Source organism: Pseudopodoces humilis, chromosome 6 (genome assembly GCF_049639895.1).
Source record: "Pseudopodoces humilis isolate 2021_Gansu_Grassland_sample_001 chromosome 6, ASM4963989v1, whole genome shotgun sequence".
In the NCBI taxonomy this organism is placed as follows: domain Eukaryota; kingdom Metazoa; phylum Chordata; class Aves; order Passeriformes; family Paridae; genus Pseudopodoces; species Pseudopodoces humilis.
Window position 1 is genome coordinate 22426493 of NC_142205.1, and position 25390 is coordinate 22451882.

Here is a 25390-nt window from a genome sequence, read left to right on the forward strand (position 1 = left end):
AGCTTTAATAGCAAGCTAAATAAAAGGATTTATTAAAAAATCCTAGGAATAAAGACATAGTCTGAACACGCGTGCACAGCCGTGTATTTGAAAATACTTTCCCCATCCTTTCCCCTTCTTTCTTTGCTTTGTTTCTACGGCATTATTGACTGGGTCAATAAGAACCAAAGTGAACAGAAAGTTCAACCCAAACATACAAAGAAACACGTATGTTACACTAGGGTCCTATTAAGACAATTATATACATAGACTGGTCCTGCAAAGTTAGAAATACTCAGCCCCTTCCACTGGCTTTACCCACAAAACAAAGCATGTAAATGAAGACCTGCTGGGTGACCGGTCCATCCACAAGATGTATCACTGGCTTTCCATCTGTCCACACCATTACTACTGGACAGGGCCTTGCCAAACACAGCATTTGCCTCTTCCTTGGTCTCATGGTTAGGTACCATACATCAGTAAGGAGAGAACATGATTTCGTATGTCACACTACAACCATTGTGGGCACACTACAGTGAATAAGTGAGTAAGCTTTCCTTGAACAGTGAAATCAATATAGTCAGCCAAGATACATTTTTTAAAAAATAATTGTTCAAAGTGAAGTCCCTCGGTCTATCTGTGACTGTAAGTGCCTCCCATTTTACCGAGGGCGCGTGCAGTGCAGTCCGCTGAAAACTGTCTCAAGCAGCAAGCGCAGTCCTGGGGCAGAGCCAGAGCCCCGCCGTACCGCGCATCCCCGTGCCGGGAGCGGCCCCGCAGCGCGGCCCCCACGGCAGCGCGGTCCCGCGCCGCTGCCCGGTCCTCCCGCTGCGAGCGGGGCCAGGAGGAGGGGCGGGCTGGGTCACGCACACACACCTGCCCCAGGCCGGTGCAAGACGCAGGGCTGGGCAGGCAGGGGCGGCACGGGTGGGGGAGGGAGGGGATCGCCGCCTCTGGCGACGGGGGTCGAGTCGACAGAAGCTGGCAGCGCCTCTCCTCGCCGGCCCCTTTCCCTCCGGCGGGAGCGCACCCGCGGCACGACGGGCTAAGCACAGCCATAAAAACCACCCCGGCACGGGCCTCAGCAGCCGGCGGTCCCGGCGGGCGAGCCGCCAGGCTGGGGCGGAGCCGGGCCGACACCTCTGCCCCACGCCCGCCGCGCTCCAGCCCTCGCCCCGCCCGGCCCCGCCACCTCCCCCGGCGCGACGGGGCGCGGCGCGGGCAGCCCGCGGCGGCAGGGCCGGGGGGCCGCCGCCCGGCTCCGCGCCGCCCCGCGCCCTTTCCCAGCCCCCGCCGGCGAAGCCAGCTCGGCGGCAGCGGCCCAGCGTGAGCACCTCCCTTCCTTCCCCCCGGGCGCTGGGTGTTGCTGTTGTTTTGCTGCCGCCGCAGGTCGGCCGGGGTGGACGCGGAGGGAGGGAAGCAGGGAGGGGTGCGCCGTGCCGCAGGGCCGCTGCCAGGTGTACATCTCTGCCTGACACACGGGCGGGGAGGAGGAGCTGGACGGGCAGGTTTGTCGGTGGGGCGGCCCCACTCCCCTCCCCTCTCCTCTCCTCCCAGAGCTGCTGGGGATAATTAGTGTCTGTGCGAAGCTGTCTGCCCCCGGGAGGCAGGGCGGGCAGCAGTCAGTGCGTGCCCGGCTGTTTGTGAGCGGTGACTCGCCCCAGCCCCTCGGCGGAGCCTCCACCCCGCGGGCGGGGACCCGCCCGGCCGCGCTCCCTGCCGTGGCCCTCCCACCGCCACTCACCCCGCCGGCCCGGGGAGCCTGGCAGGGTGAGCGGCGCCGGCGTCATGTGACAGCGCGGCCCGGTGCCAGGAGCCCGGGGGGAAGGCGAGCGGGCGGAGGGCGGGAGCGGGCAGCTCCTCCTCGCACACAGATCCGGAGACACCGCCGAGGCGCCTCAGCCGCGGGGACGTGGGACACGCCGGCCTCGCGCCTCGGTCCCACCGAGCGCCCCCAGCCCCGCCACCTACCGCGACCCCCGGCGCTGCGGGAGCAGACGGAATCGCGGCGCGCTCCGCACCGCCTGCCGAGCGTAAGTGTGAGGGCGGGGGTAATGTGGGGGCCGGGCTGTGCCAGCTGCGGGATGGAGGTGCCGGAGGAGGAAAGTTTCCAGGCGCTGCGAGCAGCGCGGAGCCCGCGGCAGCAAGGTGATGCCGTGGGAGCCGCAGCCACGCCGGGGGTGGCGGGAACTGGGTTTCCGTCAGGCCGCAGCTGCAGGGGGGGGGGAGCAGAGTTCGCCGCGGGGGTTTCCTCCGCGGCGCCTGGGAAACTCTCTGTGCGGCCGGCGGGAGCCGGGGCCGGAGGGCCGCCGCTGGCCGCCGCGCCCGCCGGGCAAGCAGCGTACCTGTGTGGCCGGCGGGGCCGCTCGGGGGGCGCCTTCCCTGGCGGGCTCCCCCGCGCCTGTCCCCGGCGGGAGGGCCCGCGGGCCGGCCGCCCCTCGGGGCTGCTCTCCCGCCCAGTGCGGCCGCAGCCCCCGGCCCCTCGCCGGGGCGGGACAGGCGCGTCTTTGGGTAGAGACTGAAGTGCCATCGGATCCCGGGCAGGATACAGTGCTCGACCCAGCCGGGGTGGAAATTTAGCGGGCTCGCTCGGTCCCGCGGGTGACGGAGTAGATGCCAGGGCAGGAGCTCGCGTGCGCGCCGTGTCCCACCCGTAGCGCGGAGCGGATCGGCAAGCGCCATGTCCCTCGTTTAACTCTTGGTGAAGTCTAGGATGAAATCGGCTCCCAAAAGACTGGCCCTCGTATTGTCACGAGCTTAGCACCGCTTGGCCGCCATGCACGCGAAGGTAAAACGTGGGACAACACAGCAGGGAAGTGTGGAGTTATAAATAACCTTTCCTTTGCTAGATGCCTTTCGTTGGTTTTTCTTGTTTTGTTTTGTTTTTTACCCTTGGGGTTTTTTCTCTTTTTTTTTTTTTTTCTTAATTTCTGTTTATTTATTTGTTTTTAACCGAAATGGGAATAGGAGTTACTTGCCTTGGACCGCTGTCAGGTGAGTGCCTGGCACAGCTAGGGGAGCCCTGGCAAAGGAAGGCTCAGCAACGCGAGCCTGCTCTGGGAGATCACAGCACCTAACTGGAGCTTGGGAGAAAGACCCAGTTCAGAATAGTTCAAGTGGTCATTCAGGAGTTACATTAAAAAATACATTAAAATTGTTTTGTGCACTTCCCTTTGGATTCAGGTACTATATATGCACTGTCTACTGTGTTTTATTCACTTCCTCACCTTTGAAAATTCAGGAAATGTCACGTTGCGGAACTGAACTCTGAAGGTTTAATTGTTGGGAAAAGCTAAATTTGAGTGGCTGATAGGAGAGCTCTGAAGACTTGACTTCATTTAAACTAATATTCATAAATATATATTACTTGTATTGAAAAGAAAGAATTCCTTGGCTGATGACTAGTGACTTTTCCATCAAATTCTTTTAAGGTACCAGCGTGATAATCACATGAGCAGCTGGTACTTGTGTGACAGGAATTGCATCTTGATTTGATAATCTCACCTGACACAAAGACATGTATTTCAAATTAGCTTTCACCATGTATTTTTAATAATGTATTGTTATTGCCTAGTATCAAAATATAAAAAACCCAAAGCTGACTTGAGTAGCCTTTTTTTTACAAGCAGGTAAATATATCTGGTTTTCGTTTTTTTCCCTGTGCATGCTGCTACAACTATGGTACAGATTACAAGAGAGACTGGGGGTAAGGGTGAGGGATGGGGGCAGGAAAGAATGCTATATGGTCTCTGTTTTCCCGGAGAATCCAAGCAAAATCACCTCCAAGCTGCAGAACTGCAAGGGAGCCTGTAGGTACTGTGAACATTTGACCTAGTCAACACCTGTTTAGCCAAAAGCAAAAGCCTTCAGATAAATAAATATGTAAGTGTGAGTGAGAGATGAGTTAAAGACTCAGTGATAATAGAGATGTTGTTATACAGCAAATTACCTATATTTGCAGTTATTCAGTATAAAGAAATAAGGATCTGATACTATTGGCATAAAACCTACACCCACACCTTGCTGTGTAGATGCTGTACTAGCCAGTTTTTACCCCATATCCGTTATTAAACTCCAACGTTGTAACCCCACAGCATTCATTGGTGTTGCTGTGGTACTCGTCCATGTAATTTGCTTTAACATTCTCATGTTTGATAATATTAGATGTCCCACCCGTGGTATATAAATAACCAATGCAAGGTATCTAAGGAGAAGAGAGAGTATTTGAAACCACAGCTTTGAAGGAAAACAAGTGCTGAAGTTATTCTACTGCATGAAATCTGGACGAGTGCTATTCCTCTGCTTTAGCTTCCTTCACCTGTTCAGCTTTACATGTGGGTGCTTCAAAAATAAGAAAAATCATGGAAAGTCAGATTCCGAAATGAAGTCTGAGTGCATATGAGAACAGGGATGTGGAAGGCTAAGCATGTGATGGCTTAGAAAAATATTCTTGCGTGTATTTAGTGACGTTGGTCCTCAGCTACGGAACCGGTATTGAGCATGAGTTAGCCACTGTCCAGGAGCAGCCCCAAGCTTTACAAATCCTTCCTGCAATGGTCTCATCCCCCAGCTCTATCTGTGAAGAGGGTGCTTACTGCCAGGCTGGGCGCTGCCTCTTTGATGTCATGAAACCGGAGCTCTGTTTAGCTACTGGCATTCTGTAAATGCAGTAATAAACCAACCGGTCTAAGGGAAGGTTTCAGCGAATCCTCCTCACCTGTGGTGTCTTAAAATCTCCTGCTCCTCGTGTTAAGGGAGCCTGTTTGTAAATAGGGCAGGTCCCCTCCATAAGGACAGTGTTTTTATTCACACCCAATGAACAAACACCTCCACCCACTGTTGTTGTTTTAAAAGACTCCAGCTGCTCATGAATATAGGGTCAGGGAGGGCCGCCTAAATGTTTCTCTGTGCTTTCTCCCCAGCGCAGCCAGCAGAGCTGTTTCCTGTTCTTTGTTTCAAGGCTGGGGTTTGCGTCACACATTCCAAGTGGCATATGTGGTGCTCTTTCCTGTTTCAGGCTGTTTTCTGGCAGTTTGGTAGCCTCGTCCAGGCCCCTTGTCACTGCCCTTCAACTCCCAATCCCCACCCGATGAGTTATCATGTCTCTACACACTCAGGATTGCTTAAGATGCCTGTGTTATGTCATAACGAGGTTCCCAAGTTAACCTTTAACGTGCGCCTTTGACTCCAATATCGTTACGGGGGTGAACTGGTTAGCTCTGTTCGCTGAAAACTTGAACTCCAGTCCCCAGAAAGTTGTGAGCCAGTTTTCTGCTCTCACTTGCTCATCAGCTGATCTGGAATAGCTCCATTAAAGTCACAGAGTTGCACTGGTACACGAAGAGTATAAGAAGATGTAGATCTGTAGGCTCATAGTTGTGAGAGGGTTTTGACTTCAGCCCTTACTCAGCCTGAATGGCTCACTATAAACACTTCTTATTTCCAAATCTCAAAAGGAGTAGGTATTTTCTCCTTGTGCAGGCTAGAAGATTCATTGTCTTCCAGATGTAATACAGAAACTGAGGCACTGCTGTCTCATTTTTCTTTGGCATTAATTACTGCTGTCTCGCATTTTGCATTTTTGAAGACATATAAGTAATTGTTTTACTCCTGTTTTTATATTTATCTTTCCCCCCCACCCTGTTGCAGGCAGATGTAGTGAAAAATTGAGAGGAAATGGAGAAAAATAGAAATCTTTGTTGCTTTGAATCTGACAGAAGAAGAGCTAAAAGACGCAAGCCAAAGCTCATTGAAATTAAGAGAAAAACTTGCATTAACTTCAGTGTGCCCTGGATGAAAATGCAAGATGGAATATTTATTCTTCTCTGTCTCTTATGGACTTGAATATATATGGTTTCTGTACACACAGAAATACTTCCACCCTTTAATTTTACTCTTTTTGGGTTCCCCCCTCCCCCCCCACCCCAGTAATTTTTAAAGCAGTCTTTTAGTTCCTTCTCTTGCTCTTCTGGATGCTACAGGTTAGCTGCTTGAGATCTGAAGTACACAGTTTATACTTCTTTCAGAGCTTAATTGTATTTGAAAAAAAAATTTATTGGATTTTGTGCACATACTTACAGCAAACTTTTTTGTCTGTTCAGAAATCCAGATAAAAAGAAGTATTTGACTACACAGTTTTGGTAAGTTGTTTATTGGTATTTTAATATTTTGCTCTCAGTTGTTTTTATTTTATTGTTTTTCTGTTCATTTTAGAACACCATGGATGAGTTTACCCATTAGAACACGATTACATATTTTAATTCTTATACTGTTAATTTGTCCAAGATTTCAAACAGTTAATCTTTTTTTTGGTCCATAGACAGAGAGAGTTGTATTTAACTGTGTTTAATATTGGAAATTGCTGTATAATAAATGCAGTAAATTTTGTGGTTCACACCTTTTTGTAGCCAGAAGTTCTATAAAATAGGGAACTGAGGTTAAAATTAAAATAATTTTTGTAAACCAACTTTTAAATATTAACATCGCTAACAGGAGGTCTTTTAGAGTTCTTTTATGCTGTCAGCGTTGAATCTTTGTGTTTTCATTCCAAGGCTAGTTGCTTCCAATCCAGAATATGAAGTTTGGCAGAGCTGGTTTTAGGAGAGATTTAACTCTTCCTGTGAAGCATTCACTTGATGCCGAAGCTTCCTTTGAGGGTGTTTTAGCTGTAGGTGATATCTCCCAGGGGAAGGAAGTGTAAGTGTAGATCAGCCAAATGGAAAGACAAAGCTCCAACAGGTTTTAAATAGCAAACTAACTCAGAAGGGAAAAAACCTCCAATCAGATGCATGGTCTGCCTATCAAGCAGTCAGTGTGTGTTACCAACCAACTAAATTGATCCATGAAGACATGACAGAGTTTCCACTTCTAAAGAGTCTAAGCTACTTTGATCACTGTCACATTTGTACCCACTACACTGTCCACCTTTTTTCCCTGGTTGTTTTTGTTTTTCATTCCCCTAGCTTCATAGAAGTTCATCACCATTTGCCCTGTATTCAGCTTCTTGTTCAAATCAATCATTTAGGCTGTTATTCATAAATGCATACTTCCTTTCTCTAGGATTAGATGTTCTTTCTTCTTTCTCAATCTATAAAAATGTTGAATCTCTTTTCATGTTTCCTGAAATAGCAGGAGCATATAAGACATAAGAGAACAATAGTTTGACATTTTTTCCTCACAATTAAAAGATGTAATATTTCTCCTTTTAAATTATCTTAAAAATTAACCTCTTAAGAAAAACATGACAAAAGTGAAGTTCAGTTTGGAAGGGAAAGATTATCATACCATTCCACATACTTCATTTGTTTTCAAAAGTCGGATCTTTTATCCTTACTAGACTGTTTCTCCTTCTAAGAAGTAGCCTGAGACAGGAAACCAGACAGCAGCCTGCCTTGATAAGGGAGAATATTGTCTAATGGAGTTGCCTCAAGAGCTTTTCCTTCTTCACTTAGGTTCAGTAAGTATAGAACTGAAGGTTGAAAAGGGCTTACATGGGCTCCATTTTTTCTTGGTAAGGAAGATAATTTCTTAACAAGCATGTCAAGAATATTTTTTCCCAAGATTTTTACATACAAGACAGCCATTTCCAGACATGTGACTTCAAAGAACCTGCAACAGTATTATCAGAAATTTAATTGAAATACCTATTGGTCTACATGTCAAAGCAGTTCTAGGTCAATCAAGATGACATCAACAAAGTTACAATGCACAGGTTGTACAAAACCGCAAGTTTTTCAGCCTGCTTGCAGTCCTGAAAGAAGGAAAAGATTTTCTAGTCTTTGGTAAGAAACAAATACGGTTTGAAATACTAAATACCAGAATTCTGTAGAAATGCTCTTTCTCATAATGCCTATAAATAAAACTTCAAGGAGAAAATGTTTGCCTAGGTACCATTTTCTTTTACAAAATATTCTAACTTTTTTTAACAATTATTATTGTTACCCAGTGGAAATCCAGCAAATAAACAAACACAGAAAACTGTTGCTCACTAGAACATTTTTTTGGTGTGCTGGTTCTTCATTATTCTCCTTCTGCTGTGTTCCTCATGGTCTGGCTGCTCTGGTCTCTTCCCACAGCACCGCGTCTGGACTTTTGTTGCTTTGGCTGCGTCTGACTGCTGTGCTGAGCTGGAGAGCTTCTTTCCTGCTGCTATTTTGGGGTCAAGTGCAGTTAAGCACTTGCTTACTTCCCATTAAAGTTAATGGAACTTTAGAAACACTATTTTGCTGACTCAGGTCTTGATGAGCAAGTGGTAAAGTGCAAACACATTATGGGCTCTGGAAAACAGTTTTTGTACCTTCTTCAGGGAATGTTTTTCTCAGAAACTGGTTCTTCTCTTATCAAAATCTTTGAAGGTTCCACTGAAGACAACTTTTCACCTGGGTTCAGAAAACCTCCTTTTCCTTTTGAATTTCATCAGTGGAGATTTTTCTGATACTATTGCTTCTCACTTGTATCAGAGGAAGTTTCACTTGAGATTGACAAAGTCATATGTTCCGAGCAACAGGCCTGAGTCCCGAAGTGCTTGGACTGAAGAGCTTTTGCAACGTGACAGTGTTTGCTGCTGGATTCAAGCAGTGCTGCAAGAGCTGCAGTTTCTTACAGAGGGTACTCATGCAGTGCTAATTTAGCAGATACCATTACATTATTCTGTAATTATACTGACAATAACAATCATACCTTGAAGCTTCTAGACAAAGACTTGCTGTACATGAGGCAGCATTCCTTTGTTTCCCCCAGGCACAAAGACTGAGGAAATAAACCCTGTGTTCTCAGAGTGAAGAGGGGCAGAATGTATGGTTATCACCCCCCTGTCTGCAACAAAAGTTAGTCTCTGACTGCTCTTCCAGATATTTAATGAGAGCATGGGCTTTATATTAGAATAAACCTTTGTTGGTGGATGTGCACAGTCAAAAGTGGCCTTCCACCCCACCCTTTCCTTTCATAACAGGTTTGCAGAGTTGGTGGACCTTGAAGATAGATGTGCAGGGGTACAGGGAGTAGCTGCACTGTGGTTGCCTTTTTTCAGCTGCTCTGCAGTGCAGATGTGTAGTCTGAATGCATTCTTTAGCCACTTTGCACATTTCATCCAGGGTAAATAATCCATACAAGCCCTTATTGTCAGAATACACGTTTAAGTACATTTAAGCTTTCATTTAACCTTAATTAAAGGTTAATTGTGTCTCTGAAACAATAAACCATACACTTATCAGGAAGTTAATATTAAGAAGTGTTCCATCCTAACAAGGTGATGAGCTCTAACGATAATGAACTTCCCTTCTGAAATGGATACCTTGCTGTATATTGGATCATAAGGGCAGAGTTTGTGTTGTTTCTGGGGTGCTGTCTTCAGTGGGCTTCAGATAGGAGAGTAGTGACGGACTTTGCCTGGACTTCACCTTGCACCTGTCCTTATTTGCATACAAAACCCAGTTGCTTCATTCGTCTTTCTGAAGTACAGGGTGTGAGCAAAATCTTATCAAAAGCCGTGTCCTGTTTGGACAAGTTGGACTGACTTGGCAGAGATCCACAGGGTGGAGTGAATGGGAGGAGGCAAGAAAGTAAAACTGGGTGGCTTGTTAGCAGAAAAAGAGGCAGAGCAAAAAAAAGAGAGGGTGGAATGTTTGCTTACTGGATTGCAGTTAATTATTTAGTTTCAGATTACATTCATTTTAAATTCTTTCACCTCACATGAGAAAACCCTTTAATGCAAAATAGTTTACCTAAAAAAGTCAAAGACAAAAGTTCTTATTTTTTAATATATTTAACATGAATATATTTTTGTCACCTCAACAGTTTTTCAAGAGCACCTCAGGAATGAGAGATGGTATTTTGATTTTCCAGAATTTATTTGTTTCTACTAAACAATTTGCAGGATTTCAAACAAGCACATTCTGAAATCACTCTGTAAAGTATAAACCAACTGTTTTTTCATTCCTCTGTAGTAGGAACAGATAAGACTGTTTACCTTCCTTCCCTATTGCCCCCCTTCTCAAATGTTTAAGAGAGAAAGACTGAGAAGTTTTGAGTTAATAGGCATGATTTTACAAATATACTGGGAAAAACTACCTACTTCTTAGTAGAAGGACCATGCTTTATTCGTGTGTGAGTGTACATGCACATATTTGCTCATGAATGTAGTCCAAGCTAGTAGTTTGGAGCATTATTTTTAAATACAAAGAGGAGTCCTTCGTGAGTTTATTTATAGCCTTAGAAAAACATCATTTTAAGCTAAATTTTAAATGCCAAAGCTGACTTATCTTGACTCTGTAGCAGTCCTACAAGACCAGTTTAATTTTCCATTCTTGAAAATTGGTTTCCAGTTACTATCAAATGGGGAAAAGAAACCTGCTTAAGAGTAACTTGATAAGGAATGCTTGATTCCTATATTCCAATGCAGTACAGTAAACATAAAAGTAAAGTTTTCCTCTGCTTTCTTAGATGACTGCACTTGGGAAAGATTGAGAATTGCTTTTCACTTTTGTTCAGAGTAGTACACTTCCTGTTGTCTATGTCAGTTTAATTCCTTCACAGTGATTTAGAGCTATCTCAGGAAACACTGAAATGTGTAGCATGACATGTGAAATGTGTATCTAGTGTCTTTTCACACACTTTCTTGGAGTAAAAGGTGAAAAGGAGTCATTCTTAAACTGAAGAGAATACAGTTTTAGAATTACAAAAATTACAGAAAGGATGAGCATCATTGCATTTACTTAGAACAAACTTTTTTCTTTCTCTTACTTAAAGCTTGCTTGCTTTCTCTCTTTATCTCTCTTTCTTTCTCTCTCTCTCTTTCTCTCTCTTTCTCTCTCTCTCTCTTTCTTTTGTCTCTTTCTTTCATTTATTTTCTCTATTCTTCCTTCACTAAAGTACAAATTGGTGTGTTACTTTATCTATGCACATACAAGCTAAAAATCAAAAGTTTGTGGAAACCTGAAAGGAATTAGTTCTGAGCTCTGAGTGCCTACGTTTTGCTGTAAACTTTTTTCATGCTTAAAAGTACAACTTTCCTGTTTTCACAATGTGGATGAATGTGTGAGAGTATGAATGATGCATAGATACATGGATATATTTCTGGGAAGTCAGTGTTCTGAAACGCAAGTTCTAGCTATGTGACATGTTGAAACTTGAAAAAGATAACTAGATAACAGTTATATAAACTATAATAACCATTCAAAGAAAATAGTATAATTAATAACCTTCTCACTAACATACTTAAGGTATTTATGGAATTATCACAACTTTTAGCAAATAGTGCCATCTTATATGACTGCTTCCAAACTAAAACTACATACCAAGTTTAAACTGGAAATTGGATTAAGCTTCATTATTTGTTTCACTTTAGTTTTTGCAATGAGTTTTTGTTAGGCCTTAAACTTTTATAAGGGGAATTATGAAGATACTATAATTTACTCTGCTACTTGTTTGTTTCCATTATTCAAAGTACACACTGTTGTAATATATTTCCAGAAGTCTTTAAACTTTATGTACCTGAATAACTACGGTAGACTTGCAACAACTCATGCCAGCTTTCTCTGGGAGTTCTTAACGAATTTTGATCTATAAACACATGTTAATTTCAAAATTGTTCGTTAGCATAGGCTTATTAGAATTGTTTTAATTTGAGCAGATTCATCTTTAAATTTACATTTCTGGGAGAATTTCGCAGCCACATCTGTAAATCTGTTTGTGAGCCTTCAGCCTGTCTTGCGGGGTGAACTGAGGATGGTGGAGTCTGGCTATATTTGCTCCTTTCCAGTGCCATCTACTGGCCTAATTGAATTTGTGTAATTTACTTTTGTCCTCGCATCTTAAAAGAGTTCGTACCGCTTCCAGGCAGGGCTGTGAAGTCTATGGTGTACGGTCAGAACTTGCTTCTTTGACATCAGTCATATAATAGATAACCTCGAGTGATTTATAAACAGCTTGGCAATATCTAAATGTCATTGCAAACAACTTCCTTTTACTTCCCCCTGGTTTCTCTGTATACCCTTATGGCTTTACCCAGAAGAGGTAACTCCTTTCCTTCCCAGTATCTTTCCAAGATGACCATGGCAAATGTGTAGTATGACAGTTATGACATGCTTTATGCTAAATACTTTTATTTCAGGCATTTAGAGATTGGACAATTAAGGTTGAACACTGCTGGAAAAAAACCCTGAAGCTGCACAGAATGCAAGCAGATTTTTAAGTGCTTTTATTTTGCACAGTTAGCACAAATAGTTCTTGAATTGTCACTAAATCTATTACATTATAATAACTGATGGATTTTTTTTTGTTAAGTCATAAGTCATTGTAGCGTGTTGAATGTAGTCTAAGTCTTGAATTTTAATGGATTTTTGTTTTGGTTTTTTTTTTTTTGCATTGATAACAGTGTCACTGTATGTGATCTATTGAGTGTTTCTATTAGGACTCTTAGGAAAGAGAGATCTCCAGAATCAGTTCACTTGTATAAACAAGATTATTCTGAGGTTGTAATGCTGATGAGAAATGCCTGGTCTAAACTGTGATGTGTTAAAACACTTGACAGCTAATGAAAGTCAAAATTCTGTGGCCTTGGTGTGCTGGCATGCACAATAAAAATTCAATTTGACTTTCATTAAAGTGAGCTCCTTTGTTTCGATAGCAATTTAGAAAAAAAAAACAATAAACTGCAATAAATTCAGTCAAAGATTTAAAAATCTGTGTTAAATAAAATATTAATGTAAATAAATATTCACGTTAATGTGACAAAATAGTAAATTCTCTACAATTCAGAAAGTTGATTTGGGTATTTCCTGTGGCTTTCTAACACCTTATTTTTCCCCAGCAGGACAGAACCTCAGAGGCATCAGAACAGGTGAATAAAAAAGATGCTAATGTTTGACCCAGTCCCTATCAAGCAAGAAGCCATGGAGCCTGTTTCAGTGGTAAGACTTTTCAAATATATTGCCCTAAAGATGACTCTATAGTTTTTCCACCTTTAAATTCATAATGAGATGTAATAAAGTTTTGGACTAGCTTAGGAAAGCATGTGAAGCTATATTTTGCTCTTAGTGCAATCAGATTCACGTTCTAGGAAAACTTTCTATAGTTTATTACTTTATTGCCTTAAATGACCTGACGAGTTGCCTATCAGAGGAGAGACCATCCATGTCTCTGCGTCACTGCTCTGTAAATATCATCTCTATAGCTTATGCTGCTGATGGAGGTTGAAATGAAGTTGCTATGCTTCATGGTGAAGTGGCAATAGCCTGTGACTTCAATGTTACACCTTTGAACTAAGTGAACAGCTTCTTGCTGTGCCTTTTTCTCTTGCTTATGGTAGCACATGCCCATGGCTAACTACTCTAAACAGGAGAAAATTAATCTTGCAAAAGCCCAAACCAACAATGGCTTTTTGCTGGGTAAACTGGTTGCACTACTTTACCAAAAGAGCAAATGAGAACTAGGGAAGTGGAGAAGGAATGTGGGGGAAAAAGGGGAAGAGGAGACACTTCCTTAAAATTGGGTTGATTTTCCATGAAGTTAGAGGGTCATCTCAGAGAAGAATCTGGTAAGTAACAGCAGCAGGGACACATAGGTGGGAGCACTACAATGGGAATTGTGATTTTACAAGCTGCTGCTGAATGGAAAGGTTTTGACCTTGCTCCCTCATACCAGCTTTGTGTCTCCTTTGTGTGACTGAGGGATTGTGTGGTCCTGGAATGATTTGGAACCTTTGGATCAGCTCACTGAATGGTCAGAATTGCTAATCCACCAAAAATACTCATATTTTGGTCAGATCAGGAAGCTGATCTGACTCACTCTGTGCAGCTGCTCAATATTAGAGCAAGGGGAAGGGGGGGATGAGAGAACAGGACCTCCCCTTTCAGCAGTAGCCTGCAATAACAGATTAAGTGTAACATGAAACCCCTAGAAAGGCTGATCTATTAGAAGGGTGAAGTCAGTGTACATAACTCAGAGTGCATTGTGCTCTGAATGGCATCTTTCAATGGAAAGTTTGTTTCCTGTTTTATTTAAAATAAAGAGTAATCTTCATAAATTTAAATGCATCTGTAAGCGGGCTGATTTCTTCAGTGCTATTAATAACACTTCTGGGAGTGGAGTTTATATGCATTTTAAAATTACAGTTTGACTTTTGTGGGGTTTATTTGCTGGAGAGTAATGATAGAAAAATATCTGTCACTGAAAGTATGAGTATGACAAATTTCAATATTTGGGTCAAGAAAGAACTTTAGTATTGGCCAGCCTGTCTCTCACTTTAATCACAGTTATTGCGTAACTATGTTAAGGTTAGTGGTGATTATGTATTGTAGTCTAAGATTATCTAATGGTGTGCATTGAAGTCAGAGAAGAGGTCAGTTTTACAAAAGAAGTGTCATTGCTGTCTTCTGGGCTGCTTTCTGTGCATGTCTGCCTTCATCTCCCAAAGAAGATTCTGCAGTGGTTTGGGGTGCTGTACAAGTCACATAAGTGCCCCAAACAGTTAGGTGCTTCTGCCAGATGGGCAAGATCAGTCCCTCAAAAGACTCACTAAGAGAGTAGCAAGCAGTCTTTCCCAGACCAGCAGATGAAGGAAAAACTGCAGTGGGAAGAGCAAGGGAGCACTTCTGAGCCAAGAGCATTTCAAGACTAGAGTTCCAAGTATTGGTTAGTCTGTACTATATCCTTCTCCTAGTGATGTGGTGCCTTCCATGCGTTGGACCTCCAGAGTCTTCTCATAAGTCAGTGTAATCACTCTGGCCAGCTATTAAAGACTACTCAGAGCATTTTACCACATCTGTATGTTTTTCTTTTTGCCATTGCATAAGAGAAAAAAAAAAGGCAGAAAAGAAAAAGCAGAAAGTCCACAGGAAAGTATGGTTTCTGAGTGAAGTTTCCATCACTGGACACTACTTTGTTTTCCCTCAGGCTGAGGACCGTGTGTGTTTCAGCTTCTGTTCACACATAGGCCACTTAACCGCAAGCCCTTGAGCCCCCCAGCTCTTCCTGGTCTTGTGGCTTCCTTGGAGCCCTGGTGCCACAGCAGAAACTTCCCTGGAGACACCTCTAAAGGGAGGTACTGTGATACAGAGAGAGCATAGGGAAAAGATAGCAGCCACTGAGTGAGTTAGCTTTCTTGACCATCTTTTGAGGAGGTGGAATAAGAAACTGTTAGTGTGATGTTGAGAGGTGCTAAGCAGAGTAGTATGGGCTAACATAACCCGGAAATCTAAAATCAGGATTATTTGTATTGCATCTTTAATTCTGATAGAATAATTAGAGGCCAAATTAAATAAAGCCCCTTAGGAATAACTTGGTCTTCCATCTGAATGTACACTGTAGATGTAAAGTCTATTTGTCTTTAAAACATAGCAGTAATTGGAGTGGAAGGAGGAAACTAGTAATGTTTTTGACACCACTGTATTTCAGGGTGTGTGGCTGAAAGGATTAACTATACATCTCAGGTGACTGAGGCTTGCACCCACACTATTTCATCACTCTACCAACAGCTCATGTCATGTATTGAAATGAATTATTGAATATATATTATGATAGTTCTGAATGAACTACTGACAAAGTCATCCAAGTCCTTCCAAAAGGGCTACCTCTTGGTGCGAGGACTTTTGAAACATTTGGACAAATACCAGTTACCATTTGGTGAAACAAGTTGCTTTTTTGTTTGAATTGGAATGAACAGTTTTTTCTCTGTGTAGCAGTGTAATAGAGAGAAGTCTTGGTCAGGTGCAAGAAGTATGACACTGATTATGTGGGTCAGGATGATTAGATTTAGTGATAATACAGTATCTAAATATTGCCAATGCAGTATATAACATAATGAGGTCTAAAGTGTTATAATATATATAAGCAGGTTCAGCTAGAAATGTTTACAGTCTTTGGCCTTGCAGAATGCACAGCTACAAAGGAACAAAGCACCTGTGGAACTACTTCAGGGTTTTATCTTTGTATGTGACTGAATCTTGGCATTTTTACTCACCCATCCAAAAGTGAGTGTCCCAGTCTTTGCTGTGGGCGTATTCTGCTGGCCACTCTACCAGGAAGGGGGCAATCTACCTGGAAGCTGCCCACAGTCTCAGGAGACCAATTTTCCCAGTCTCCAGCAGCATTTCTACCCTTTTGCAGGCTGTGCACCAAAATCAATCACAATCATCATCGCTCCCCCATCAAAAACCATAAACTGTGTGAGCATCCAGACAGTTATTCCTCAAATTCCCACCAGGTGTTCTTAGGATAAGGTTGCACCTAGGGATGCTTGTTCTTTAATACACTCATTGGCCAAAAACATTCCTGGAGATTTAAATTTCACAGGCCTTTTCCTTTTTAGCATTCTTGCAATGGAAGAAAAATTCATAGGCAATGACATTGTGATAATCACTGACAAGCCTGCAGCAATGTAAATGCACTGATGCTTAGTGGTGGAATGTTTACAGTTTGTTAAAGCTGGGTGAGCTCTGTACTGTAAACCAATAACAGGAGTTTTTAACGGAAGTATTTAATGTTTCTTGCCTGTAAAAATTTTGATTTTTTGGCCGTGCCCATAATTTGATCAGATTTAATAGATACTAAATGCTGTTAAATATTAAATTATGTCAATATTTAGTGGTCTCCATCACTTAGAGTGCTAATAGTTTCATTGCTTGGCTGAGCCATGCTGGCAAGTCTACAGACAGTAGACTGCAGTAATGGCATTTAATAGAATTCTGACACACCAATTACCATCAAAAATTAATGTTTCTATAGATGGAATTTATAAGAACAGTCATAAAGAGAATATATAACTTTCAGAGATTTTAATGTAATATTTACTGTTTGAAGATTAATCACCACAGTGTGTGCTGTTTTATTTGAGTGTTTTATGGACTGAGTGACTCAGCTTTGTTGTTTTATCACAGTGCTATGAATGCAGGAGGAAAATCTAATATTTTCTAAACTCAGTGTTTCAAACAGTTACTGAAAAGAAGAAAATTACATTTGTGTCATTTTATAAAAATACCTCCAGTTGACATTGACATTTAAAATGAGCCATGTGTTCCCTCACAGGGAAGACAGAGGTAAGAAACCAAGAAGATGTACTGACAGTGACAGAAGCATTCACCCCAGGAAGAAAAGGAATTGAAATATTACCAAAATAATTTTATAAAAATACAGTAGTTTTATACTTCTGATCTGTTTCACTTTATACCATTTTGAACATTTTTTAAATCTCACTCATCAAAATATTTTTGGTGCCAAAGAAGTAATTAGTTTCTTAATATTAGTTTACTTACCTAAAATCCAAAGATAGCATTTTATTTCAAAAAGTTGACAACACAACTAAAAATTTGTGTGCATTGCATTTTCTGTGTCTCACTGCTGTGTTAGAGTGTCATATCAGTTTCCATTGTGAGTTAGCTGTTAGTAAACAACGTCAGTTTTTGTTGTAGTCTAGGGTATAGTGATGCAGAAGATTTCGGGATGTAACGGAAAGGTAGAAAAAAACCCTCTCTTTAGGATAGTAAAACCTTCTGTAATTAGCCAATATCACTTAAGTGTGACGTGAGCAGATGGGAGTAACACAATGACCCTAGGTTATAAAAGGTCAAATTCTCCTGCAGTAAACGCCATTGCTTTGCCATCCATCACATTGATGTCTTGTGGGTAGAATGGTCCGAGTGGCCAAGGAGGGGCCACCGTGCTGGCTTCTGAACTAGGGTGTTTGCCTTGCTTGAAAAACCAACAAGTTTTCAACAATTTTTAAATGCAGTCTTGTTCTGGATATTTGTTTAATAATACTGCACTTTGCAGTTAATGTTAATACTTCCTTGTTTACAAAAATCTCTAGATACATGTGTGTTACTTATATAATACATACATACATATGTATATATATATATGTGTGTGTGTGTATATAAGTTACTACTAAATTGTGGAGATCATCACATAGGTCAAGATTAACTTTGAGATTTATATTGTCATGGGAACTGCTAGCTACCACTAACAGGGATATTCTTCCAACACACAAATGTTTATCCTTCTACTCATTTTGCAATATTAGACTGCCTAGTTAGCTCCTTTATATCTCAAAAAATCATTTAGAAAGGTTTGGATTTTACCTTTTGTACTCTTGAGTTTCTCACCCATTACTTACATAGTTCAGCTGAGTATTTTGTATTGATTGTAGGGTTCAGATTCGTAATTGCTTTCTTTAGTGATGATTGTTTTTCAATTACTTTAGCAGTTTATTGGGACCCATTACTTGCAGTTCTAAGCTCAACTGTACTCCACTCTTGCCAGAATTGATGATCCCCAGTATATAGTTACGTGCTTGGCATAGCAGATGTTTCTCTCAGGTCAGATAAGAAAGGTACAGCTGAATATATGACAGGCAGTTTCAAAGGGAGAAAAGTAGTTGAATAAGCCTTGAAGATTTGTTTTCGTAATCTGTTTTACATTGCTTCTGAAGCAGTTAGTGAATCAGAACTTGATTAACTTCCTGTGTGTGGAATCTAAACCTTTATTTAATTCACTTTTATTTAGAAAGTACATTAAAGTGCTTTTTTGAAACTTTTTCATTTTGCCTATTTTAGTGGCTGCCTTTCTTTTTCAGCAGTAGCTGTGTGTACGTGTTGACTTATTATTTGATTTTCTGTATTTCTTTTCCACTCTTTCTGACAGTCATACCCATCCAATTACCTGGACCAAATGAAACCAAACAAATATGGCGTCATTTATTCTACACCAAGTATGTTGCACAATAAGTTCTACTCAAATCCTGAAGGACTATCAAATGGAATCCAGATGGAGCCAGTAGACCTTACGGTAAATAAACGGAGCTCACCACCTTCAACTGGAAGTTCTCCTTCCCCTCTAAAATTTCAGACTGCGCATAGGAGAAGTTCACCTGGATTGACTCTGTCCTCACCCAGCTCACCTCTCAGTAAATTCACACCATCGCCCCCAGGAGTACAGCCTCTTTCTATGCCAATCACAATCCCGCCTGTAATGGCCGCTGCTCTTTCACGACATGGACTGAGAAGCCCTGGGATACTCCCAGTTATACAGCCTGTTGTGGTCCAGCCAGTTCCTTTCATGTATGCTCCCCATCTCCAGCAGCCCATCATGGTGTCCACAGTTCTTGCAGATGAGATGGAAACTCCAAGTAGCATGCAAGGTTGGTGTTGTCAGAATTCCTTTTTATGCTGTCGCATCCCAACAAAATAACACAAATATCCAAGCACTTGGTTTTTGTGGGTTGTTTGCATTTTAGAAAGTGGAACATAATTCCAGTTCTTCCAAAATAAATAGGCATAGAATTTGTTGTGTAAATATTTTACCAGACTTAGCAAGGTCACAGCATCACAGACTCTGTTAAATTGGAAAGACCTCTGAGATCATTGAGTCCAACCTGTGACTGAACACCACCTGGTCAACCGCACCGTGGCACTGAGCACCACAGCCAGTCTTTCCTTAAACACCTCCAGGGATAGTGATGCCACCACCTCCCTACGAAGCCCGTTCCAAAGTCTAATCACCTTTTCTGGGAAGAAATTCTTCCTAATGTCCAAACTACACCTCCTCTGTGCACCTTGAAGCCATTTTCTTTTGTCCTGTCTCTAGTTGTCTGGGAGAGGAGACTGGCTGCTACCTGGCTACAGCCTCCTTTCAGGCAGTTGTAGAGTCTCCTCTGAGCCTCCTTTTCTCCAGGATAAACAACCCCAGCTCCCTTAGCTGCTCCTCACAGGACTTGTTCTCCAGACCCTTCACCAGCTCTGTTGCACTTGTTTGTATATACATAAACTGTTGATCTACTGAGATCTGGACTGATAATAACATCAGACTGATGAAAATGAATAGAAATGTTTTGAATCAGAGTTCATTGGGAGATAACTAAAACTGAAAGATTCTGTATTTAGTATAAATTGTCACAGTAAATGTAGAACTGGTGGATTTTTTTTAACTACAGATTTTTATGCATACTATTTATTTCCATAACTCTTCATAACTCTTTATAATTTTTATGTGTTGCCTTCCCTTTCTTACCCTCTCCCATACAGTGCCTGTCATTGAGTCTTATGAGAAGCCCACAGTCAAGAAAACAATCAAAGTAGAGCCAGGAAGCGAACCATCGAAGACTGACTTCTATCCTGAACAAATGTCACCTCCAATGATGACCTCGTTGTCTCCTCAGCAAGTAATGTTGCAAGAGTAAGTAGCTAACAGTAGTCCCAAGATCAGCAGAGGAATGGAAAGTAGTTCCATTCTGAGGCGTGGGAAGGATTGGTGCTGTTTTAGAACATGTGATAAAATACTGGAAAACGTTCATCCCTCCCACCACTGTCAGTGTGAAATGTGATTTCAATTTTCTTTCCTCCCTTATTCAGCAATACAGGAATTGATACATATTTATACATTGCAATAGATCTGCCATTTATACAATGTATTACTGAAGTGATGATAGCTTCCAATTCCACGATTTACTGAAAGTAGAACTCCCAGTGAGCCAGTGATAACCTACTTACATAAGAACAGCAGCAAAATTGAAAGAAGTTACTTGAAATACCTTTCTTTAAAATGACTGTTGTGACTTTTTCTTGGAGGACCTCTTTGTATTTTCAAAAGTTTTGCCCACTTGGTGGGAAGAACCTCTTCAGGCTTACAAGTTCTGTGTATATGTAGTGAAATTGCATTTTTACCTGAGGCCATTGTTCTGAAGCATTCTTCCCTCATGGCAACTTGTTTCCATCCCAGTATGAACTCATTGTGCTGGTATAACTGTGACTGGGGCCACTGCATGAACTGGATCATAGATATAATGGGTTTTAAAACAGGGCTGTTTGCAGAAGAAAGGACAAGGGCTAGAAGAAGAAATTAGGTCTGGGGCATAAACCTTTTAACTGAAAACATTAAAAAGTTCTCAAGGAAGTACCTGAGGAGCCATGGGCACCCTTCCATTTCCTGTTTTCCTAGGGAAAGTCCTGTCAACTTACTAAAACCATGGAATGACCCAGGGCCTGGCTCATCCCTCAGCAAGCCATGCTCTGGGTAGGCAGGCAGGCTGCCAGTGTGGCTGTGGCAGGAGCTGAAGTTGGGAGCTGAGCAAGACTCACAGCACAGAACCTCAGAATCCATTTCTGCACTTCCCTCTTGCTCACTGTCACCCTTGAGGTGGTTGTCTTTGACCTCACCTCATAGAGTAAGGGAAAGAGAGCTTCAAGCCAGACACTCTAAACCCAGTGTGAGTATGGTTCAGAGAGACAGAAAAGCATAGTATGGATGGGTGGTCTCCTCTATTTCCTCTAGACTTCTTCCTCCTGCTCATGGCCATTGGGTTCAAAAGCACACCACAGCACCAGGGCTGGCTACATTCCACAACAGCCTTCTTGTAGGCACCTCTTCTTGTCTTCAAATAGTCTAGATGCAGCTCCTAGACTGCAGGCTCTTTGCCGTTAGTAGCCAGCTAGCTTTTATAAACTATATGCTGTTTCTTTTAAATCACCTTAAATGTTTTATTGTAATGAACATAAAATAGTAAACATGCTGTTTACTTACCTTCCGTAATGGACCTACCACACAAGGGAGTCAGGAAGGTCTACATGTAGCTGGAACTAACTACTGCTAGGTCATGACTATCAAATGGTTCAGTTTATTTTTTATCTTCATTAAGTCTCTTTAACAAGAGCAAACCAGTAAGTGCTGTTCCTGGCTGGTACCACACCCTTCCTCCAGGGCTGAGACTTCTGCAGACTTGTCACCTGCATTAGTGATTTGCATTATTTATTTCCCAATGGGTCTAGTTTCCCCAGGAAACCCATTCACTGAGCAAAGAATGTAAAATTTGGTTATATGGTATATAATTGGTATTCATGGTACATATAATGGTATAGAATTAACGTGTAGATAGCCTTGTTACATAAAACATTTGTATGTCCATGTTTCCATAGCATCTCCTCTGCTTGCCCATGCAGAGTATGATGTTCATGGAGAGTCTCTTCCTTGCGTTGTAACAGCTTAAATTGCTGTATAGCTGTCCTGTGGAGATGTAGTTCTTGCTCCTAGAACCAGCCCTTTCAAGTTCACATTCTTCTGTGTCCAAAACAAGAGTTTATAAATTGTATTTCTTATCATTAAAAAAAATGCATAGACAACTCACAAAAGTTACAAGATGAGATACTTAAACCTTTATTTTAAAAAATGTTGTTGTCTCACAGGTTTACAAGCTGTAGTTAGGCATTGAAGTTTTTATCGCTGTGCATTGGTTCCAACTACACAGAGTGTACTATTCAGACACCTAAGCTACATTGAAGGGGCATAGGAAACCTTTAGTCTCACTGAAGTGACTTATTTTGCTGTAGCTTTTGGCAGTATATCTATCTATAAATAATGGTGGTGGCATTTCTGTAGAGATGGCTGAACTTTCTAGTACATCTGATAATTGATGTAACTGTGCAGTTATGTCTAAAATCAAACTTGAGGAAATAATCTCTGGCCAAATATAAGGAGCCTCATTAACATATTTTCATACAAGTGTCAAAGTTAACTCATGCTGTCAACATAGCGTGGTCTGTGGTTAAGAAGAAAAAGCTGTTGAAGTTTTAACATAATTTTTGGAAGATACTCATACCTATTTAGGAGTGACACTTAAATGGGTAGACTTACATGAGCTTGCATCTGGTTGTAGAAGAGGGAATGAAAGAATTGTGGCTGTGCTTTTATTATTGGCACTTACTTTATATTTACCTCTGAATTTGACACCACCCTAACCATTTTTTAAAACTGCCATGCCCTATCTGATCTTTGATAACATTTGGTTGTCTTGCCAGCCTCCTCTCCCATAAGGGGAAAAGGAGAAATTTTCAGTGCTTTTTCCAGACACTTGTAGATTGAAAATCTAAATCACAAATGGATGGTGTATGGCCAATATCCTTTTTCTCCCTTTTCCCAGATGTTATCATGTCCAGGACTAGACTCCACAGGTAATGATTTGAACCAAGTCTGTTTGCTGTCCTAAGCCAGAGCTTCTCCACTGGTATGCAACGGCATTAAAACTGAGCATTTCTTTAGAGAGCCGTTTCTTTGGAAGCTAGAAGCTTGTCTTCTTATTTAAGAGTGTGTACATCTCTGTCTGACTTCACCATCTGGGGTTTCCTGCCACTATAATAGTTTTAGCTAGATTTAATGTGTACTTGAAGAGTACATCACTCAACGGACACAGAACCACCCAAGAAAGAGAATTTGGCTCCCAGTTTCCAGCCTCTAACTCTTAAGAAAAGAATCAATAACAGAATTCAACTTTTCCCATATCAGTAATTCCCATCCTACTGCTGTGGGGTCATAGAAAAATCTTCTTAAGCCAAGCACAGGATTTTCTGTCTTTAGCACATGCCCTTTATTTTGCTGAGAGAAGTAGGAATTCGGTGTTTCTGAAAATTAGGCCCTAAAGGAACTTGGAGTAAGTAACTAATAGAACGTGGTGTTACAAAACATAAGTTGATTGGTAAAAACAAGTGAAATACATTAACTTAAAAAAGATGGAATTTCTAGAAAGCTTTCTGTTGCATGGAGGAGCTGGTTTTGCAACAAGGAATGCTAATATCTGCGCATTACATTCTGCACTTACCTTTTTGACAAACATACAAACATTTTCTAAGATTGATTTGGAAGAAGGAATCAAGGTTGTCCCCAGTTCTTCAGTGGGGGTGTCATTCAACAAAGACACCTTCAAAGAAGCTTGTGTGTTTTTGCACACGTGAACATTCATGGGTTTGTTTGTTGCAAAAGTCCATATGTAGTTTGTATATGTCTTACCTGCACTGTACCTGTGGGCTTCTGAAATGAAAAATTATGTTTATGAAGGTGGAGGGACAACTTCAGACATCCTGTGGGTGTGCCACGCAGGCTAAGCTCTACTTTTAGGAATTGACGTCAGTGGTACAGGGAGGCCGCACCCTGCTGCCAGCACCAAACAGGAAATTCTTAATTACATTCTGAAGGAGTGGCTGGAACAATAAAGATTGAGTTCTGCTTTGAAACCCTAAAGATACAATTTCTTTAATAATATGGAATAGCTGTTTCCAATTACAATCAAATTAGTTGTATTTGAAGGAAAAAAAACAGTGAACAAATACAAGAAGAGTTCACTCAGGGTTTAAGAAATCTGGGTTGGACTGAAAAACACGAAGTTGAAGGGGTTTTTTCCTCTGTAAGTTTTAAAAAAGAGCTAGTAAGTAGTAAAAATGGCTACATCATGCCACAAAGTGAGTAAACATTTAAAAATACTACTGCTAAAACACACAAAATTTTCTAAACCCTGTTGAATTTTTCGACATGCGTGTAATGTTGTTCTTTCTGCCAAGAGAGAGTGGTAATGAATAAAAGGCTCTGTTATGAATCATACTAGCTGAGGTTTGCTGTGCTAAATGTTTTTAACATTAATTTGACTTTGCAGGAATCACCCTTCAGTTATAGTTCAGCCAGGAAAGAGACCTTTACCTGTGGAATCTCCAGACACACAAAGAAAACGCAGAATACATCGATGTGATTATGAAGGCTGCAACAAAGTCTACACTAAAAGCTCCCACCTGAAAGCTCACCGAAGAACCCATACAGGTTTGAGCATAGCTATTCTTCTCTTTCTTCAATTTACTGTGGTGAAATAGTGGGCTAAGCTTGTAATTTCTGCTAATGGTCAGATGACCACAGGTGTAAATAACAAAATGACAGAAGGTAGATCTGGCATTACTGTGAAAATAATTATAGGTTCAGAAAAAGATAGAGGACATAGTAAGAAAAACCTACAACAAGATACTGTAAGCCAGAACAGGTTCACAGTGCATGCTGATGTGTTTTACATTCACTGGCTCTTCACTCATTTTGTGTCCAGTTGCTTGCAGTTTACTCAATTTGCACACCCTGTAAACACCAAATCATTTCAAATTGCACTGGCTCACCTATGACATCACTGTTAAATTTGACTATGATTTCCATGGGAGTAGCCTGTTTGCAGAAGTCTGGACTGTATGCCAGATGCAAATGCATCTGCTCTGTGGAGATGATAACCACTGGTGCAGTGGTGCTTTTTTTCTGAATGAGTGTTCCAGCAGACATCCCCATCTCTGTTCTCCACAGAAATGTTCATCTTGGCATGCTGAATGAATATACACACATCCAAGGTTTTTGCAAGGATACCTTGTTTAGGAAAAATGGAGCCCAGTTCATGTCTGTTGTGCATCAAGCCAGCCCTTTACCTGTTGGGCAATACAGTGGTGTTAAAGGAGGAGGATGACATATTAGTAATTATAGTGAGTTTGAGGTACTTGCAACAGTGATGCCAGTTGAAATCAGAAGATTTCTGCCTGTTATACTTTATGGTAGCACAGTCCTTTTCGCCAGAAATCTAGAAAACTAGATCCATGTTTTGAAAATACTTGAACAAATGCTTAAACCTTCATCC

General features: G+C 41.7%; 1 protein-coding gene across 7 annotated transcripts in view; it reads left to right on the forward strand.

Annotated features, from left to right (window-relative positions):
• The first annotated feature begins 1366 nt into the window (after positions 1-1366).
• Positions 1367-25390, forward strand: part of KLF3 (KLF transcription factor 3) — a 28376-nt gene continuing 4352 nt past the window's right edge. The window contains exons 1-6 of one of the 7 annotated variants that reach the window (XM_088056497.1): positions 1367-2012; positions 6081-6119; positions 12788-12887; positions 18616-19111; positions 19995-20145; positions 24386-24546. In XM_088056497.1, coding sequence (XP_087912623.1) covers positions 12831-12887; positions 18616-19111; positions 19995-20145; positions 24386-24546 — 865 coding nt within the window. In that variant the 5' untranslated portion in view covers positions 1367-2012; positions 6081-6119; positions 12788-12830. Of the gene's footprint in view, positions 2013-2523; positions 2768-6080; positions 6120-12787; positions 12888-18615; positions 19112-19994; positions 20146-24385; positions 24547-25390 lie in introns of those variants that run through there. The other 6 variants (XM_014262727.2, XM_088056498.1, XM_005517775.3 and 3 more) reach the window with 6 other exon arrangements.